The following is a 21,714-nucleotide window of genomic DNA, read 5'->3' on the forward strand; positions in this document are numbered from 1 at the left end:
GCAGGAGTACCAGGAGCACAAGGTTGTCCTCAGCTATAGCAAGTTTTGAGGCCAGCCTGGACTATGTAACACCTTGTCTTGAAAAACAAAGCCAGGGCTTACATGATGACCCAGCAGATGAAGGCGCTTCCTACCCACCTAATGCGTTCAGCCCTGGAGTCCGCTTGGTGGAAGGAGAGAACTAACTCCTGCCAGTCTTCCCCTGACCCCAAATGCATCATGTACTTTTCATGTCAATTAAGATCAGGTCATTTCCTTACCCCTTAAGAAGTGAAAGGAAAATAAAAAATAAAAGAAGTGAAAGAAAACCTGGGTCATGGTATGAGCTCAATGAATATTGACAAGTGTTGAACTAATTAAACTTTTCTTTCCTAAACAGCTTTCCTGTTGAGATTAGTTGATGCATCCATTTAGTGTTTGATCAAAGAAATTACTGGATTGGTTCCCTTGGCTACCTGTGTAGCTCTCCCCATTACTTTTCCAGCTTGAGTCTTCAAGAGGGAGCCTCAGAACTGATTTCTAAAACCAATTGTACTTGGTGTGATTATAAAGCAATGAGACTGATTGTCGTATGTTGTTTGTGGGATCCGTCTCAGTTACTTTATAGCCATACCTGGTATCTTACACTACAGACCATGCCTGTTGATCAGCATTGTAAAAGCACAGACTTAAGGCTTCTAAATGGAAGTTTAAACTTACTTAGTATTATTTTATGATTCTTTTCAACTTACTGAATAGAGGCAGGTGTTAATTTAATAATGCTAGCTTTAATTTTGTAGTTTTGTTTTTGTTTATAGATTTTCAAAAACAAAATTAAATAAACTGATAAACTACTACTTTAATAAAGTGACTAGAACAGTTTTGAATACAGTACTACACACGTGTATATTCCACTGGCTGTATTTTTCTCAAAACTTTTGATACTGAGTTTTTCTTGTCACTCGTCCTGACTGCTAAAGGTAACAAGACATAAAAATCAAAGAAATATTTTTAATATTCATTGAAGGAGCCTTCAAAAGGTCAAGCTTTGGGATAATCTGTTCGCTTGGTTTTATATTTTATATCTGGATTCACAACACTTCTTTATACTCACATAAGTTATGGTTTTCTTTTTCCCAAAATAAAATGGGAAGCCTAGCCACCATCTTTCTCCAGGTTCTTTGGAAAAGATAGATTATAAAAGTTGCATGGTGTCAGCATTAACTTTCTCTCAAGAAAGGACAGCTGCTGACAGCTGCATGTGGTAGAGAAGCTTCCCTGTCACCTTAAAATAAAGTGAAAAGCTGTTGGCTAATGGAGGACAGCAGGGCTAGTGATCTGTGCTGTCTATTCTTGGGGGAGTATCTGCTTGCTTCGACATATTACTTGCTCTGGAAACCATGTAAGAAAGGACCGGGAAGAACAACAGAACCATCCTTGTAATTAGCTTACACCGTTTGTACCTGTGGTCAGACCTCTGAACAGCTATTAGAAGGTGAAGGCTTTGGCCACCATTCTGGGTAGTAGTCCAGAAAGCTGAAACTTGGCCCTACCTAGAGGATTTGAGTGCAGTGAGCATGATTGACAAGGTGGGAGACTAGGACGGAAAACTCAAGTTGGAGGCAAGCCTAGGCAACATGAGATGCTGTCTCCAAATTATGTAGGGAAAATCGTTGAGTTTGAGATCCAGAAGGGCCCTGGAAGGAGAAAATGTTATCAGTAAAAGATGTTGCCATTTGGCACTTTGTTGTCACTCTGTAGCCAATTGTATGTCCTAAGAAATATGCCTGCTTCTTTCTATTCCTTTTTCTAATTCTACACACGGTCTTTGCTCATCAGAACATGTTAGAATGATCAGTGCAAGAACTACGCATTTATACTATGAATGACAGCACCTTTCTGTTAGAACTTTCGCAAGATCTTTTGCTATGAAAAGGTTGAATACTAGGCCCACCCTGATTTAGTCATAGGTAGTTGGCTTCATAATGTTTCTAAATGCAACTGTAAGGCAGTTGGTGCGTTGTTGAGACTACAGTTGTTTTGTGCATTACCTGTTTGTCTGGAGTACTGCATGTGTTCCCATGCCGGTCATGTGCACAGCTGCAGCCTCATGTCTGTTGGACAGTGGAATCTATAAACATTCTCATTAGCAAAAAAATGTGATAATTTCTCTAAGGAACATATGTATATTTATTTGATGTCTCTATGAATTTCACATGTCACTTGAGTCTATGTATTTGTTTTACATTACAGGCACAGGAGATATTATTGCTGTCATGATAACAGAATTGAGGGGTAAGGATATTTTGAGTTATCTGGAGAAAAACATCTCCGTACAAATGACAATAGCTGTTGGAACTCGAATGCCGCCAAAGAACTTCAGCCGTGGCTCTCTAGTCTTCGTGTCAATATCCTTTATTGTTTTGATGATTATTTTCTTCAGCGTGGCTCATATTCTACTTCATTCAGAAGATCAGGTACACAAATGCTCGCGACAGGAACCAGGTGAGCTAACCAGTACTCTAACCAGCTGTAATCCCTGAGGATCTTGTGATCATATAGCTTAAGTACTTCTTTATGTAATGTATTTAAAAACAACAACAACAGCAAAACAAAACCATGCCAGGAATGGTGGAGCACACCTGTAATCCCTGCCCTCAGGAGTTTGGGGCTGCTGGACTACAACAGTGAGTTCCGGGCCAGTCTGAGCTTTATAGCTAGCTACATAGCTAGCTGCCATCTCAGTTAAAAGAAAGAAAATGGTTTGCATATGATTATCAAAGTCAGTAAATGAACGTTTTTAAATACATTTCCTGACCTATAGGCCCCCTCAAGTTCTCCAGAGCTTCTCAGAAGTGTCCTTGATAGCAAAGAAAACCCCATATCAGTTAGGTCATATTGTGAGTTACATTTGGTTGTACTGTGTCTTGACTGTTTTCTGACACTGGCATCTCAGAAGAGCACTGGCCAAGTATTTTGTACTTGTCAGTGTAATGTGCCTCGTAGTTTCATTCAGGTTATGTGCATTTGTCAGCATCACCAGCTCTTTTTAAGCATTAGGGTAGTGGTAACCTTGCTCTGGTTTATTAGAAGCAGTAGTGATCCATTTCCCCAGTTGTGGCACCTTGTCTAACTGTAGTAAACATCACAGCACAGGTCCACTGCTGTCTTCAGAGCTATCCTGATTGGTTTGTGCTCATGTGCATGCATGTGTCCTTCTGTTCAACTCCGTTACATGCAAATTTGCATGCTCACCACAATCAAGCTGTGAGACAGCTTTTCTGTAAGGAAAAGGTTCTCTGTTCTCTCACAGCCAGAGACTCCCCTTCCCCTAATCCTTCACCACCACTGACCTGTTCCCAGCTCTGGTGGTGTCATTTCAAGAATGTTGTATAGACAGAGTCAGAGTATATTTCACCTGGAGAGGTAGGTTTGTTCTTCTTCATTCAGCAGAGACCCCTTGAGGTCCTTCCAAGCTGTGTACATCAGTAATTCTTTTTTATTGGTGGGTGCTATTGTGTGGTATGGTTGTACTTTCATTCCTGCATTAAAAGATGGCTGGATACTCAGACATGAAAGAACTCACAGTGAAAAGAAACTCAGTGGATAAGGTTTATATCCATGTAAATCATGGGAATGTCTTCAACTAGCTTGTATTTTGAGGTATGAGAGAAGAAAATGGAGAGATAAGATGATGAGAACTGCAGACATAGAATTTTGGTCCTCATATGTAGGTTTCTGTGAGATGACAGCCTGTCCGTCAGGTGTGCTGCTGTGTGCCTTTCATTCCAGCAATGAGAAAGTAAAGGCTAGGCAATTACAGTATTTAATGAAGCCTATGCTGTTTACTGGGTTTGAATTCAGCTTGGTAGGTTAATGAGCTAATTCCAACTAAATGGAATTGTCTGTAAATATAAGAAAGTTGTCTTTTACTAATAAGATAAAATTTATGAAAAACTTTCATGTGGTTGAGTCCTATGAAAGAATTGTGAAGATATTGAAGGTTAATTTGTGTTGAATATTTCTGAAAATAAACCATATGGAAAGAGAAAAAAAAAGATGGCTGAATAATTTTCAGTATGCAGGTAAAATACATCAGCTATGAATGTTCATGTATGGGCTTTTGTCTGACCATGAATTTTCATTTCACTAGAATAAAAGCATAACTTATGAACACAATATAAGTAAATATGTGGTTTGTGCTTGTTCTGTGTGAGCATGTGTGCATATCTGTGGAAACCAGAGGTCAGCAGAAATGCAAATTCAGGTCTTCATGTCTGTATGGCAGGCACCTGTGCTGACAGCTGTCTCCCGATCCTGGGCATCTTTCAAGTGCTTCAGTGAAATGTCCACCTAAGTCCCTTGTCCATTTTATTCCTAAGTTGTTTGTCTTCTACTGTTGAGGATTTTTAAATTTTTATTTATTATTATTTTATGCATTTTTCTGGATGCTTCTATACATCACATGCATACAGTGACTACGGAGGGTGTTAGATTCCCTGGAGCTGGAGTTACAGGTAATAGTGAGCCACCATATGGATGCTAAGAATCAAACTCAGGTTCTCTGAGAAAGCAGCCAGTGCTCTTAACACTAAACCATCTCTCTAGTCTCTTTATGTATTGTAGATATGTGCTTTACAAATGCTTTCTTCTCAGTTTGTTTGTCCACTTTAATAGTCTTGAAAACCAAGTTGTTAGGGATTTTCTGATTCTGATGAAGTTTAATTTGTGAATTTTTACTTGAAATTGTACTTTTGGCATCAATTTTTAAAAAGCTCTTTGTTTCACAACAATTTTCTCCTTGTTTCTAAATATTTAAAATACTACATTTTAAAATCAAGTCTGCAGTTCATTTATCTGAAGCTGTCTTTTTTTTCTTTTTCTTTTTCTTTTTTCTTTTTTGTTTTGTTTTTTGTTTTATTTTGGTTTTTTGAGACAGGGTTTCTCTGTGTATCCTTGGATGTCCTGGACTCACATTGTAGACCAGGCTGGCCTCAAACTCATAGTGATCCACCTGCCTCTGCCTCCCAAGTGCTGGAATTAAAGACATGCACCACCACTATCCGGCTGTTTTGTTTTGTTTTTGTTTTCTTCTAATACAAGCATTTTGTGCTATGAAATTCTCTCAGCACTTCGTTAGCTCTGCCTCACGGATTTCGACACATGCTTTCATTCAGTTCTATATTCTCCTGCCTCCAGCCCCAAGTGCTGTGTGATAGCTGTGCACCAGCATGCTCAGCCTTGTGTACTTTTTCATTTGACCCATCTTCTTTGGCCTGTGTATTAAGAATCACCTTGTGCCACGTGAAGGTGGCACATGCCTTTAATCCCAGCACCTGGGAGGCAGAGGCAGGTGGATCTTTGTGAGTTTGAGGCCAGCCTGGTCTACAGAGTGAGTCCAGGACAGCCAAGGCTACACAGAGAAACCCTGTCTCGGGAAGAAAAAAAAAAAGAAGAAAAGAGGAGGAAGAGGCACCTCATTTCCAGTTGCTTAGAGAGCCTGCTGTGAAGTAGTGCTAATGATGCCTAGTTTGCTTGTGTTATGATCAGAGAGATTCTATTTTCAGTTCTATTCTAATTCTTAGACGTTCTTATGACCCAAGTTGTGGTGTTTGATGTATGCAGAAGAACATGTATGTTTTGCCATTGGGGGCGTGTACTAGAGATATCAGATTGGTGCGCTCAGCTTGTTCCCATGAGCAACTAGAGTAGGGAGATTGCCTTCCCACTGACTGCAAGCAGTGCCAGGTTGGGAGGGAGAGTCGAATTTTCTCCTTGGCATTTGACTGAAACAGAGCAGATAATGCTCTGGAGCTTTTCTGACATGTCAGGCTTCTCTGGACTCTGGCTGTTCTGTAGGCAGTTTTGGGCTGAAGATTTCTGCAGCACAGTGCTGGGAATCTGTGGAGCAGTGGGAGCCCAGAGAGCTCAGCACCAGGTGTCTGTTCAAGGCTGTAGCCCTAGACAGTCTTCCTCTTTTCCTGGAATGAGATGTATACTAACTTTTAAAAAACAAGCTTTGGGTTTATTATTATTAAATACCATATGAATAATGAATAACTTTATTATTAAATGCCATATGGGACTCTGAAAATAGGATAATCAGGAGTCTCTCTGAAAACATTTTAATCAGAAGTCCAATGATAATATTAGACCTGAACGGGGCACATCCAAAGGCCTGAAAATTTCACAGTTGTTAGGAGCCTAGTATTTGATGGAGCCTGTATGTGATGAAGGGGGCCTGTTTCTGAGCGTTTTCTGTGGCTCCTTTTGAAGCATCCCTCTCCAAACGAGTCTTTATGGAAAGTGATGTTCTGACCTTTTTTCCTCCTTCCGTTTTCCCTAAGGTTGAGAAATGCTTGATGAAATTTTTATGTGGCTTAAAAAGCTTAGCTTATTAAAGTTTAATGTGAAGGTGGCAGTAGCTCAACTGGTTGGAACCTTAGGCTATTTTTAAAAAGAAGCCTGAACAATTAGCAAAGAAAAAACTGAGTAGAAAAGAAAACTGAGATTCCCCCCCCCACACACACACAAAATGCTGTCTTGATACTATTCTCTCTACAGAACATGCTACTAAGGAGGGCCACACATTCTAAGCACTGCCCAGCATGAGGTACTCCCTCTTTCTGCATGTGACATGAAAACCAAATGGTTTGCCTTTGAGTTCACTGCGGAGTCTATAATGTGTCTTCCTGAAACACTGTCACGATACTTGAACATTGTGTTGAGACCAAGATGACATGGAAATTTAGTCCTACTTACTGTGCGTATATGTACTCACATGTGCCCTACCATCTGCATGTGGAGGTCAGAGGACAGCGGCTCTCTCCTCTACCATGGGGTCTAGGGACTGAACTCACATCATCTGGCTTGCACAATGAACACCTTGATCCACTGATCCCCTGCCCAACTTGGACCTCTAAGTCATTCAGTGTTATACCTAATGGTAGACATTTGCTGCTTTTATATTGGAAGTGTCCATGAATATTTTTGAAAGATGTAAATCTTAAAAACAATTCCATGGTTATTATGATACCTTTGTATTACACATTAGTCCAGTGACAAAATTACTGATACAAAGCTGGACGTGGTGGCGCATGTCTTTAATCCCAGCACTTGTGAGGTAGAGGCAGGTGGATTGCTGTGAGTTCGAGGCCAGCCTGGTCTATAAAGTGAGTCCAAGACAGCCAAGTCTAACACAGAGAGACCCTGTCTCAAAAAACCAAAATAAAATAAAATAACTGATACAAACTAGGGAGGAGAAAGATTTTTGGCTCACAGCTTCAGAAGTTTAAGTCCATGGTCACCCGGCTCCGTTGCCTTTAGGCCTGTGACAAAGAAGAAACATGGAGGAAAGGCATGGCAAGCGAATGCTACTCGTATCCTGGCAACCAGAAGGCAAAGAGGAGAGACAGGAAAGGGCGTGGACAAGCTACCCTTCAAGCCAGGTGTGGTCTTGCATGCTTGAAGACAGGAGAAGCAGACATTCAAGGTTATCCTTGTCTACATAGTGCGTTTGCGACCTGCCTGAGCTATGTGAGACCTTATCTCAAAAGAAGAGAAAAAAAGATGCCCTTCAACTCCTAGTGACCGCCTTCTTCCAGCTAGGCCCTTCCTTCTGTAGTCTCACCATCTCTCGGTAGTCTGCCAGACTCCAGTCCATCACTGGTCTGTTTAAACCACTGACTAGGCCAGAGCCTTGATAGCCTCCTTCTCTGTAGAGATGCCTTCATAGGCGCCCAGAGGGGTATGGTACTCAAGTTGTCAAGATTAAACAGATTAAACAGCAACCTTTAATCTTAAAGCAGTCAAACTTGATTCCTAAAGCAGAAAAATAAGATTGTTATTTTTATGTTGAAGAATAAGCCAGATCTAAATTTTTTTCACAAGTTAACAGACTCCTAAAGCTTAAAATACCTTCTTGGGATTTTTTTTTTTTAAAGAAAATGCATATGAATTATAAAGTATTTAAACTTGTAAAGCTTCTTGCTTTAATGTGTATGTACAGTAGTCTTGGTTTTGTCAATGTTTCATGGTTACTGAAATAACCTTTTATTGCCCAGTTTTACTTTAGTATCAAATCAAGTATGCATTTGCATGGCTGATATAGAAATTAACTGAATTATGCCAGGCATGGTGATGTGCACTTTTAATTTCCAGCACTTGAAAGGCAGAGGCAATTGGATCTTTGAATTGGAGGCCAACCTGATCTATAAAGCAAGTTCCAGGACAGCCAGGGCTACACAAGAAACCCAACACACACACACACACACACACACACACACACACACACTGAATTTCCCTGCATCAGGAAAGCTAGTGCTTTGCACTTACACATCTTTGAAAATGACAGGTTTTACCACTTTCTAAAGTGGGGTGCATGGAAATAGTGTGTATATTGTTTAAAAAAAAAGTTTTTTTCTCCGGTAATGGAGCCTATGGTCAAAAATAACAGACTTATTTCAGCATTTGAAGATGGTAGAGTGAATTTCGTTTATTATATTTTTCAGGGATTAACAATTTCTGGAAACATGTGAAAGCGTATAACTTGAGCTGAGCAGTTAGTATTTTGATTTTGTCTTAGATAAAGCAAATACTCAGATACCTTCTTTTTTTTAACAATCAGTTTAGATAAATACATAAGACTTTTTATAGAGAGATTTCATGCCTTTTAAATGCTATGCCAGAGCTTACAACCTTCTTCCTTCCTTCCTTCCTTCCTTCCTTCCTTCCTTCCTTCCTTCCTTCTCTTTCTTTTAAGATTAGGGTGTTTTGCAGACATTCATTGTAAATCCTTATGATTTAGCAAAGAGCTTGCCTAATGTGTGACACTGAATCAGTGCAATAGAGCGTGAGCTCATGTCCTTCTGAGAAGGCAGACAGCTATAATCCAGGCCCTGTGAGATAGAATCCCTGTTTGGAGACTGACGTTGGTCTTGATGAGTCGGAGACACTTGACAGAGGAGGTGGTGACATTTAGCTGAATTTCATTTCAGAGAATGAATAAGACTGAAGACTTCATCAGACAGACTGAGAGAAGTGGGTCACTGTCCAGATGAGAAAAGGAGAGTGGGATAGTGTAATATTAGGAATGGAGGAAAGGAGAGCCAGGCCGGGGAACCAGTGTAAGATGGATAAGTAAACTACAATGGAGTTGAATCACAGGCTGGGGACTTTGGATTTGTTCTCTAAGGAGTGAAGGATCAGCCAAATTTTCCTTTTCTTTTTTTTTTTTTTTTTTTTTTTTTTTTTTTTTTTTTTTTTTTTTTGAGACAGGGTTTCTCTGTGTAGCCTTGGCTGTCCTGGACTCACTCTGTAGACCAGGCTGGCCTTGAACTCACAGCGATCCACTTGCCTCTGCCTCCCAAGTGCTGAGATTAAAGGCGTGCGCCACCACCACCTGGCCAGCCAGGGTTTTCTAAAGGTACAGTAATAGTAAGCCTTTTCCAACCAGGGATGAAGGAAACTGCTTGTAAACTGCAGGAAGTTCAGGACAGTCAGAAATCCCTGGGAAATGCCCTTTTCAAGGTAAAAGATGAGCCGTGTGCCATGAAACAGGGCGGCTGTCTGCCTGCATTTGAGTTGGTACTAAAAGCGTCTAGGTGTTCTCTATTTTTCTGTCTTGTCTTGCAGTGCTGACAGTGATATCAAGGCCTTGCATGTGCTCCAGTCTGTCTGCATCCTAGCTGGGGATGCTAGAGAACACAAGGAGCACAAACGGCCAGCACACAAGGTCTATGCTGTGCTGGGGCACCAGGGTTTCATGCATGCTTGGCAAGCACGCTAACAACTGGTTTTGTTTTGTTTTGTTTTTGTTTTAAATGGACCAGGGCCAGCAAGATGGCTCAGTGGCTGAAGTTGCTGACCACTCAGCCTGACACCTGAGTTTTATCACCAAAACCCACAGAGAAGGAAAAAGCTCCCACAAGTTGTACTCTGATCTCTGCACACATGTGACACATGCAATGAATTAATAAATAAAAAGTTAATGGACCAATTTAAAAATAACATCAGGAAGAAACAAACAGCCAGGTTTAAAATGTAGAGTGTTCTGTAGAACAAATAACCCAGTTTGTCTTTTTTAAATGATAGATAAAGCCAGGTATGGAAGCACATCCCTATAATCTTAGTGCTCATGAGTTAGAGGCAGACGCATGCAAGGCTAGTGTGGGCTATGTTATACTGTCTCGTATTCTCTCTCCATCTCTCAATTCCTTCTCCCCCACCCCCGCATACACACAGAGTGATACTTCAATTAAAATGTGTGATACAAACATTGACTCTGCCCCAAGATGGAATAGTGGGCCTAATTTGGCCTTCTACCTAAAACAATTTGAGAAAAAAAATGAAACAGAAAATATTAAACAATTTCAAGACACTGCATATCAGGCAACAAAGATTAGAGTCCCTGAGAAATGGGAAGCAATGAGATGAGTGTGGAAATAACTGTCATAAGTGCCTTGAGAGAGTTCCCAGGACACATTACTTAGAGGGCCTCTGTAGAGTGAAGTGAGCTTCCTCATTTGAGAAGGCTAAGCTAGGAGGCCAGGGAGGTCAGGATGACCAGCATTCATACAAGACAGTAATGAAGTAGAGATAAGCCTACGGGGAAAAACCCTGAGGGCTGAGGTGGTCCCACCATGTTGCATACTTGAAAGAGTTCTGTCAGCCAGATGTTTGAGGAACAAGGCTGAGTGGACAGGGATGTGGGAAACACTCAAGTAGACTTTTTGAAATGGTACATATTCAGGAGTAAGTTATCACTTTCTCTTGCAAAACTGCTCTCCGTACATCTTCCTCATGACATCACATGGTGGTCAGGTTTCAGTCTCTAAGCTTCCCAGGCTCTAAGTCACAGTGTCACCTAACCCTGCTTCACACCTAACCCAACCCTTCTCTCAGATGCACCTCCAAAATGGATCCTAATAATCCGTTCTGAAAGGGAAATGATGAAAGCTAGTCCAGGTGCTAACAAGATAGCTCAGCACAAAGGCCTGTTGGCCTGAGTTGAGTCCTGGGAACTGATAAATGCAGGAGAGAACTAACTCACAGATTTGCCCTCTCACTTCCACATGCATGCCATGGCACTGCACACATACAGTAAATTTTATATTTGTGTGTGTGTGTGTGTGTACACATATAAGTTGGGGGGGGGGGAGGGAGGGAGGGAGGGAGAGAGAGAGAGAGAGAGAGATCGCTCTCCGCATTTGAGATGCAAAGGCAAAAGGACCAGTGCAGTGAGTTCACACCAGCCAGTGTTACATAACAGCCATGTGTAAAAATATAAGTAAATAAACACATTTTAAAGAGCTGAAGGAAAAGCAAACAAAAGGGGAAGGCTGTTTCAGTCACAGTAGCATCAAAAAGAGTAAAATGTTGACATCTGTGGTGATAAACCCAGCCAGGGAGGTGTTAAGACTGGAGTCCCAAGAAGTACAAATGTGGCTGGCAGGAATTAAGGCACAAATGTAAGCTGAGTGTTCCTTATCTGAAATTCAGGGCCAGCACTGTTTTAGATGTCAGAATTTGGGATTTTGAAATACTTGTTTAGAGCTTACTTTCTGCACAACCCTAGTCTAAAAATCTGACGTCTATAATGAGCCAAAATCTGAAACTTTTTGATCACATGATTTCAGAATCCTTTTGGTTTCAGGTTTCTAAATTAGTGACACTCCAAGTATAAATGGAAAGTCATTCATAGTGCTAAAGATTCCAAGTAACTAAGACATCAGCAAAGTCTTCATCTTCAAATTTAAAGCAATCCCGCTGGGTGTGGGTGGCACACGCCTTTAATCCCAGCACTCAGGAGGCAGAGGCAGGTGGATCGCTGTGAGTTCGAGGCCAGCCTGGTCTACTTAGTAAGTCTAGGACAGCCAAGGCTACATAGAGAGACCCTGTCTCAAAAAACAAAACAAACAAACAAACAAAAAACAAATTTAAAGTAATCCCTGTCAAAAATCCCACATGTTAGTCCTTACTGAAATAGCCAGGAAACCCCACCGTAATATTCATACAAAATGTTGAGAGATCCCAAATACCCAAAATAGTAATTTAAAAAATGATTGATGGTCTCCTACTTCCTGCAGAACAAGTCAGTGTGATGCTGGTAGAAAATATAAAAAGTATGTTAACATGGTGCTGGTGTGGTACATACAATATATGAACCTGGGGAAATTTGGCCACATGACTTTCATTATTAGCACTGAGATTGTTTGGTCGCCAGTAGAGGTACTGGAGAAATTTGAGGCCCACAAACAAAAGAATGAAGGTATATAAACTGTATATGAAAACTAACTTAAAATGAACCAAAACTCTAAACATAAGATCCATAAAAAATTTAATACCAGGAGACCGGGATTTGGATTTGAATTTGGCATTGATTTCTTGCATATGACCAAAAGCGTAGGTAATGAAAGTAAACTTGACAATTCTAGATTATATCAAAATCAGAGATTCCTCTGCACCAAAAGGTGCAGCCAGGAGATTAGGCAACTGTGAAGTGAAATGAAATTGTAACTTGAAGGTTTTATAAAGAATTAAAATGCAGACTATATATAAAGAACTCCTACATTTCATTAACCAAAAAGAAAAACAATGTTTTCTTAAAAAGGCAAAAAACATGAATACAAACTTCTCTGAAGAGAATATATAAACGACCAATAGGAAGACAAAAATATGCCCAGCCATCATAAATTAGGAAAACACACATGAAAAAGCCATGTTCAAGAATCAAAGAATCACTGCACACGTATCAGGACTCTTGAGAGAGAGAGAGAGAGAGAGAGAGAGAGAGAGAGAGAGAGAGAGAGAGTGTGCGTGCGCGTGTGTGTTCCAAGAATAAAAATTATAACTACTGGCATGGATACAAGGAATAAAACTAGTACATTGCCACTAGGTAAACAAACTGATGCATCCACTATAGAAATGCATATGACAATTTCTAAAAATGATAGACATTAGCAGGAGCTGAGATTATGTTCGTAGCATCATAAATCACATCAGTCAAAAAGTAGAGGTAGCTCCAGAGTTTATGAATAGATGATTAGCTGTGATATGAGTTGGGCATGATGGCACATGCCTGTAACTCTAGTGCTTGTAAAGCTGAGAGCTGTCAAACATGATACCACAGAGAGCATGTCGCAAGAGTCTTTGTCAAGAAAATTTGTATACACACACACTGGAGTGCCATTCAGCTTCAGAAAGAAAAAGAATTCTGAGGCATGCTGACAGCAGTGAGCCTTGGGAAATACAATGTAAAATGAAATATGCTGATCAGAAATATTGTGTGATTCCTCCACTGTAATCTACCTAGAATACACAAAAATCATAATAGTGGTTGCCAAGAGCTCTAGGAATGAGATTGGATGCACTGCCACGAATATACAATTCACTGACCATATGCTTAAAACTGTTTAAGATGGTGAATTTCATGCTACATACATGTTAACTACAATTTTTAATTTTTTAAAAAAATTCTGTAATATGGTTACAGTGTACTGTTGAGTTTATAGAATTTGTATAAGCAGAAGGGGTGATAGTAATAAGACAAGAGGAAGAAATGACAGTGTAATGACATTGATCACACACATTGTGACTAACATCACACCCAGGATCTCAGCAGCCAAATGGCTGAGGCCAAATAATTGCATAAAATCGAGGCCAGACTAGTCTATTTGCAAATTTTAGGCCAGCTTAGAATACAGAGTGAGACTTTATCTCAAAAGTGGTTGGGAGAGACCAAGAACTATATATACTTTTACACAGTGATGTAACTGGTTAAAGATATATGTGCTGCCTTAAACTACTAAAATAACAGAATAAAGAATTACATAGCTCAGGTCATTGCAATGGCTCAGTGCTTAAAGACATTGGATGCCTTGAGTTCAGTCCCAGAACCCACATAGTCAAAAGGTAGATCTGACTCATGCACATTGTCCTCTGGCCTTCATACAAATACATGTGTACGTAGACGAAACTAACTAATGTAAAAAATTGAGAGTTATAACTGTACCCACCAGAAGAGATGATAGCACACATGGAGTAGGGAGCATGTTCTCGTGGATAGATTTACAGATCAATGATCCAATAACTCTGGGATCTGAAATACTTGGCGTAAACACAGCAGTTGAAAACAGAGATTAAGATAGTGGCAAAAAACAAATAAGACCTATCTATGTGCTGCCCCCGCCCCAAAAAACACTTTAAAGATAAAAATGCATGGGTCTGAGGTATTTCAGGAGCAGGATACTTGTATAAATAAATGTGAAAATGCAAATAGGCAAAAGGACTGGAATAAGCCATACCTTAGTAACACAAATTAAAGTAAACTTTTAAGTGGTTACATTATGCCAAAGTAAATTTCAAACCACAGTTGTCACTGGGGATCAAAGCTATTTCTTAATAAAGTAGTCACTTAAACAAGAAGAGGTCTCAATCTTAAATGCTTAGTAACAAAGCTTTACAAATGGGAGGTGAGAAGTACTGACCTACACTGAGAAACGAGCCCAGAGGCTTCTGCCTTTTCAATGACTGAAGGCTAGACAGCCAGAGAACAGCCAGTGTAGGAATGTCTTACATACCAGCTAATTCCAACAAAAGAAGAATGTACATTCTAAGCCATAGAACAAAGGAGTCAGGTTTACACAAAATATAATGTGTTCACTGACCACTTGAAATTAAGTAAACAATAACAGGAAAATCTCAGGAACCCTCAAATGTGTGAAAATTAACCCATGGTCTTGGGAAATCAAAAAAGAAAATATAAACCATTTGAACTGAATGAAACACAAAATAGTTATTCAAAATTAGAATGCTGTCTCTAAAGCGGTGCATGAAAATAAACTGAGTTCTATTTATGGAGTTTCAACATGTTTTTAAATGATTATCACATGTACTCTTTAAATGTGTTCCATTTAAGCCCAGTATATCTCTAAAAGGCTGACCCCCCCCCCCAGTATGATAGGTGGGACTCAGGCTAAAAAAAGACTCAAGAAATATAGCAACTAAATACTATCTAGATTTTTATGTCCTGATTCATACAAGCCAACTATCAAAGACATCCTGGGGCTCAAGAGATGGTTCAAAATTAAGAGTTCTTACTACTCTTCCAGAGGACCAATGTTCGGTTCCGAGCACCCGTTTGGGAGGCTCACAACTCCTGTAAGTTTAGCTCCTTGGTATGGAACATCTTCTTCTGGTTTCTGAGAGAACAGATACCCAACATACATCACACAGACACACATACATAAATTTAAAAATAAAAATAAGTCTTAAAAATCTCTGTCTCTGTAGATAGAGAAATTGAAGCATATAGTCTCGGTAAGACAGTATTGAGGGGCTGGAGAGATGGCTCAGCGGTTAAGAATACTGACTGCTCTTCCAGAGGTCATGCGTTCAATCCCCAGCAACCACATGGTGGCTGACAACCATCCACAATAAGATTTGGTGCCCTCTTCTGGCCTGCAAGTGTACATACAAGCAGAACACTATATATAATAAATAAATATTTTTTAAAAATTAAAAAAAAAAGACAGTATTGATTAAGGGTTGTTAATTATATTAAGTTGAACAGTACCATCAAACAAAAGCCCCTGTCAGAGAGATGCAAAAGGAATGACAAGTTGATATGATACACTTTGGAATCCTTAAAATATAGGAGGATTGTTAGGTTAAATTATGAGCAAAATACTGGTATTTAAACCTGGCTCATAGATATGAAGTAGTTCATTAAATTATTTTATTTTGTATTTTTCATTTCTTTTCTAATGCTCTGCTGTTCTGGTTTTCTTTTTGAATCCTTACAAAATGGTATGATATCCCCTTTGTTTTGTTTTCCCTCTCCACTCTTTTAGGTCTTTCATCTGTCTTTCCTCAATTTAAAATGTAGTTGTAGCCAGGCCTTGGTGGCACATGCCTTTAATACACTCAGGAGGCAGAGGCAGGTGGATCTCTGTGAGTTCCAAGCCAGCCTGGTCTACAGATGGAGTTTTAGGACAACCAGAGCTATGCGGAGAAACCTTGTCTTGAAAAACCAAACAACCGAACAAACAACAAAACTATACTTATATTTAGATTGGCTCTAAGACAGTCTCAGTTTGCATCTTCATCTCAGTGTGAACTCAGACTCACAAAGCATTCTGATTCTTCTGTCCAGAATCCCATCCTCTCCCTGGCTCCTCACTAACTCTTCCTGGCCTAGTTTTCCAAGTCTTGGTTCTAACATCACTTCCTCAAAACCTTCCTGGCATTCTTCCCTATTCCTGACCCATCCCCCACTGCCAAATGAGGTATATTCTTTGGCCATTTCCTAAGTTCAGGTGGCTCCTTAAGGCTGCAGGTTCACTGTCTTGTCATCTTTGCTATTAGTGTCTGTCAATGTTGGATAAGTACAATTTTAGAAATAATCTGAGTTAAATATGGACAAGCGGTCACCCTTTCCTGAGATCACAGAGTACGGTGTGAGCTGAGCCAGAAGTACACTTGTTTCTGTGTCTGTTGTTGGTGCTGTAGTGATAACTTAGTGGAGGGTTTGGTGGTTTCTTTGCTATTGGTAGAGCACTCTGGGAAAACGCTCAGGGCAAGAGTGGGAGCACTAGAGGATTCAGCAGCTCCGATCGCACAGCCTCACACAGTAGACAGAAACAGAAGTGGCTGTACCACATTTCTCAACAAACAGAATTCAGCTAGAATGCAGACTCTATGGTATAGCTGCCAGTTTTCTAAAATCTTACTGCTTTTTCACAGTCCACTTACATAACGTGACAAAAGTGGTCTAGGATGGTAGATGCCACATCTTTAATTATTTAGAATAAAGATCATGTGCTTACTTGAGCGTCACACACTAAAATGAGGATCATCACTCAGAGATCTTCCATTTAATGTCTTTTTGTTTTTCATTTTCTTAGCGTCGTCTTGGAGATGCAGCCAAGAAAGCCATCAGTAAATTAACAACTAGAACGGTGAAAAAGGGTGATAAGGTACAGTAATGGAGTCACTTCTCTCTTTGAAATCTCACTTGCGCTTCACCTGTCTGGAAAGCATTCGGCTAGTCCTTCCTGTTGTGCTCAGGTACTGGCACTGCTGGTAGCATCACTGGTAAGTTAGAGTTAGCGAGGGCTGCTCCTCGAGGCGTTCTACTGTTAAAGCCTAACACATATTCCCAGGAGTTCTAATGAGACAAACTGCACTTAAAATAGCCAAGAGAGGTGTGCTCTCTTATATTGCTGCATCTGTTTTGGGTTTTGCTTCTTCCCAGTTAAGACTTGAAGACTCTCATTTCTAGGCTATCTCAGTTAACAGGGGTTAAAAAGAACAGTTTGGCAGTGTTGGACCAATTCAAAGAAACTGTGACAAATAACAGCTTTCATCATAATTCTCTAGTCCGAGGCCGGGTGTGGTGTCACATGCATGTAATCCCAGCACTTGGTAGGCATAGGCAGGCCAATCTCTGTGAGTTCAAGGCCAGCCTGGTCTACAAAGCAAGTCCAGGACAGCCAGGGCTACACAGAAAAACCCTGTCTCAAAACACAAAACAAACAAACAAAAAAAATACCAAACAAAACAAAATTTCCTAGTCAGAGCTCAAGTGCCAATAGCATCTTAGTGTTAGTTCCTACATTCAGTATATTCAAATGTATAAAGAATTTTAAAAAGAAACCTCCAAAGGCAAAAACAAAAACAAAAACTATCTGCTACCCAACACCCAGTGCTAATGTTTTAGCAGGGAGCTCTGGTAAGAAGATTTTGTGTGATTCTCTTATTTTCTTTGTTTTGTCACATCCTTTCTTTAACCATTTTTATTCCCATGCCCATATCTATTTGAGCCTCATTGCCCCCAACACAGCCCCAGAGGCAGGCAGGTCTGTCTCACTGTGTGTCACTGCACACTAAGGAAGGAAAAGGCACTTGCAGAAAAGAGTGGCCGTGTTAAGACAGCTGCACTTGCCCTAGACCAGTCCCTGGCACATGCTTTCTTGGCTTGGCCAGCTGCTATCAGTTAGATTCCCTGAATGTGATCCTCTACCCTCCCCAGTTCTAAGTCTTTCCTGTGATTATTAAAGCTAGCACGCCTTATGTACCCCTGCACCTGCCAACCATGTGGCCATGGCTTAGGTTTTGGCATACTTCATTGTGAGACAACTCTAGTGGAACCCTCCTCAGGACAGAGGATGAAGGAAGGTAGTTAACCTGGTGACCAAATAACTGGCTGGCCTTTTGTGATTCTTAATTAAGCACCCATTATTGAGTTAAACTAGCAACTGCTCCAAGTCTGACCAGCGTGCAATTCTCATACCTGAGTTAGGACTGTAACATAGGAGCCTCCTGAGCTCTCCCTGTCATTTGTAACTGTTTCAGGAATTGATTGGGGGCATCAGCCTCTTAATGAGAACTCGGGGTTTCTTTGTTTTGGTTTGATTTGGTTTTGGGTTTTCAAGACAGGGTTTCTCTGTGTTAGCCTTGGCTGTCCTGGAGTTGTTTTGTAGACCAGGCTAACCTCGAACTCACAGAGATTCACCTACCTCTGCCTCTGGAGTGCTGGGATTAAAGGCGTGCACCACCACGCCTGGCTGAGACCTCAATTTTTTATATTGTAACAGTGAAAACTATTGAGTCTAAGTAGTAATAGAGAAATTGGGGTGGACACATGATAATTCAAGGTGATCCATTGTGAAATGTGGTAAAATTAGAGCTCTGGCTTGTTCTAAGACATAGCATAAATGCAATTAGTATAGATTGTATGATTGGCTCATATGTAATTTGGGCTAACATACTTAGTAAATGGAAAAGTGTTATTTTTAGTTCCTTTCCCTTTATAGCTGCCTGCTCATCATAGGAGCATTCTTAGCTGAGTTGTGTGTAGCTCTTGTTCAGCTCCTGTGCTTTTTGTTTCAGGAAACAGACCCAGACTTCGATCACTGTGCAGTCTGCATAGAGAGCTATAAGCAGAATGATGTTGTTCGGGTTCTGCCGTGCAAGTATGTCAGCTTTCTCTGTTTGGAAGAAATGGTGTTACTGTCTCCCTTCCAGAGTGGGTATCTACTTGTTCCTGAAAGCCGCCTGACCAACAGCTCAGCTCTGCTGACAAGGCTAAGGCCCAAATGCTAATAGTGGGAGGTCACAGTCAACTCTGACCAGAGTCCGTCTGAAGAACTGTTTGCATGTGTGTATAAGAAAACATGACAACATCCAGGCACATCATAGCCTAAGAGTCTGTTTAGTAATTCTCCTGGGCTAGGCTTAGCTCAGTGGTAGAGGACTTGCCTCATATGTACCAGGATGTGGATTTAATCCCTAGTGCAGCCAAAACAAAACAAGACAAACAAAAAAGCACTTTTTGTTTCTTTCCATCTCAGGTCAGAGTTCATTACAAAGCCCTCTGCCATAACCCCTATCTCTGGGCTCCACAGTGCTAGGGACCTGAGTTATATAGAATGGGAGGGCTGCCACTTGCTTTGTAGCTGCTCTGAGCCAGTACACTACTCTATGCAAGTTATATTTCTGTCTTATACAGTCCCGCACAGCAATCCAGAATGGTTGTTTCCCTCTCATTTATATTGGCTAGTTTTTCATTCTGTGGAAAAGTATCTGGCATGACTACTGAAGAAAAGGTCTGTTTTGCACAGTCTTGCAAGCTCTCAGTGTAGCATCCTGTTGGTTTAGCCTTGGTGAGGATGAAAGATGACAGCGTCCATAACCAGAGCCCATGTAGAATCAAGAGCACGGGCCAGCCACACTTGGTGCTTTTGTAACAACCTCAGAACCACTGGAAGAGTCCCATAGGAAATACCTCACCCTACCAGTGGCCTTAGGACCTCCCCTCGGCTCCATTGCCAGAAGTTCTGCAACTTATCAGCAGTACCACCCTAATGACCAGAGTTTTTACCACAGTGGACTCTTAAAGAGCTTTGTCTCTGACTTCACCAAAACCATAGCACAATTGTTCAGTGGAGGATAGTGAAACCAGCGGTAGATTCCAGGTTTACAGGTTCCAATATGGTAGAGCCAGTAAAAGGGTGGGATTTTAGTATACATTCCTTACATAAGATATCTACCCCTCTTTCTCTCCCTCCCTTCCCCCCTCCCTTCCTCACTTTCTATCCTTCCCTCTCTTCTGAGGTATATTGCCAGCATTCTTTTTACTTTAAGATAGGATCTCATTAAGTTGCCCAGGCTGATTATGAACTCCTTCTGTATCCCAGACTGAACTTGAACTTGCCGAACTCATGTTTCAGCTTCCCTTGTAGCTGTGATTGCAGGCCTGCACCATCAGGCTTGGCTATCCAAATTTTCTTTATAAGCATGTTGATTTCTACCATGTTGCTATGCTAATCTAGAGAAAGTGAAACACCAAGACTCCTGTTTTGAGTGTAAAATGTAAAACCACCTGCTACGAAACCTAAAACCAAAGATTTGCACTTTCTTCTCTTATTTCACATGGTCTGCCTTGTGAACTTGTGACTGGATAAAATATTTGTAGGCAGTTTTGTCTCCATAAAGTGATCAGTCCTATAAGTAACATTTTGTGCCTAGGAAATACATACAAAATAGATTACTTTTTTTTTTTAATTGCTGGATCTCGAGAAGAATTCTGTATATAGAAATAGAAATCCAAGATTCTGGAGTAAGCATTCTAATTCTATATTACATAGAGGAAAATCTTACCAAGTTCAATGTAAGCAGCCCTGTGGAAAATTATGTACTGACTATTTTTTTCATTGAGTTTTTAAAAATCTAAATGAGTGAGTGGGGCTGAAGGAGATATATTTATGAAGCAAGGTGGGGAAAGGATCAGTTGGTGCATCAGAAAGCAGTCAGCAAGTACCTGCTTTGACCAGGAAGCTGAGAGTTAAGAAATTTCTTGTCTTCCTATCCCTGCCCAGGAACCTCTGGACCCAGCTGGCACCTAAACAGAAAGGGGGGGGGGGGGGAGTCATTCCCGGATGTTACTAAAATGAAAGTGTCTTCCTCAAGGGAGTCTGATCCTAAAATAGATGGCTCTGGGCTGCTTGCTCTCATTCTTGCCATCCCCGAAGCCTTAGCTTTTCCAGGTTCATTCTGAGCTCTCTCTGTCTCACTCTCTCTCATCTGTCTGTCTCTCTCTCCCACCCGCTGGTTTTACCCAGCGCTTTCTCAACCTGACTTTGTGTCAGGTCAGTGAAAGATTTTATAAAGACGCAAAATAGAGTCCGCCATACATCTTCATTTTAGTAAGTCCCTGAGTGGTCTTGATACCTCAGGGTCACACTCTCCACTGAGGGCCACAGTCTTGTGGACCTTAACTGTTTCTGCAGCCAAAACAAAATAGCTGCTTAGCGTTTGTATGTGAGTTGCTTTTAAAGAGTACACGTTTTGGCAAAGACGAGTTTCTTTGCAATCTAGTTGGGACCATTCCTCTACTGTCGTGCTGCCCTGCCTGTGTCCATTCTCCATGTTGCTTTGCAGTCAGCTGTTCTCCTAAGCCTCAGCAAGTTGTAGTTTTCTCTAAATTATGCTCTGCCTGCTCAGACATGTTATCACTTCACCTTAACAGCAGTGCCATTCTTGGCTGCAGTAAAAATTAACTTTTCTCATTGAGCAACCTTTTGTGACAACCTTTGACCTGTGTGGGGTTTCTCAGTCTAGGTACTGCTGACATTTCAATCAGATAAGTCTTTGTTTGAAGGAGAAGGTGGGGGAAGCTGTCCTGTATATCACAGGACATTTAGCGTTGTCCTTAGCTTATCCACTACTCCCCAA

General features: G+C 40.8%; 1 protein-coding gene across 1 annotated transcript in view; it reads left to right on the top strand.

Annotated features, from left to right (window-relative positions):
- The window catches only part of Rnf130 (ring finger protein 130), a 103,532-nt gene that overhangs the window by 46,745 nt on the left and 35,073 nt on the right, over positions 1-21,714 (top strand). Inside the window, 4 exon segments of the mRNA XM_051168201.1 lie at positions 2,233-2,414; positions 2,416-2,484; positions 16,884-16,955; positions 18,871-18,953. Coding sequence (XP_051024158.1) covers positions 2,233-2,414; positions 2,416-2,484; positions 16,884-16,955; positions 18,871-18,953 — 406 coding nt within the window.

The sequence above is a fragment of the Acomys russatus genome, chromosome 25 (genome assembly GCF_903995435.1).
Source record: "Acomys russatus chromosome 25, mAcoRus1.1, whole genome shotgun sequence".
In the NCBI taxonomy this organism is placed as follows: Eukaryota; Metazoa; Chordata; class Mammalia; order Rodentia; family Muridae; genus Acomys; species Acomys russatus.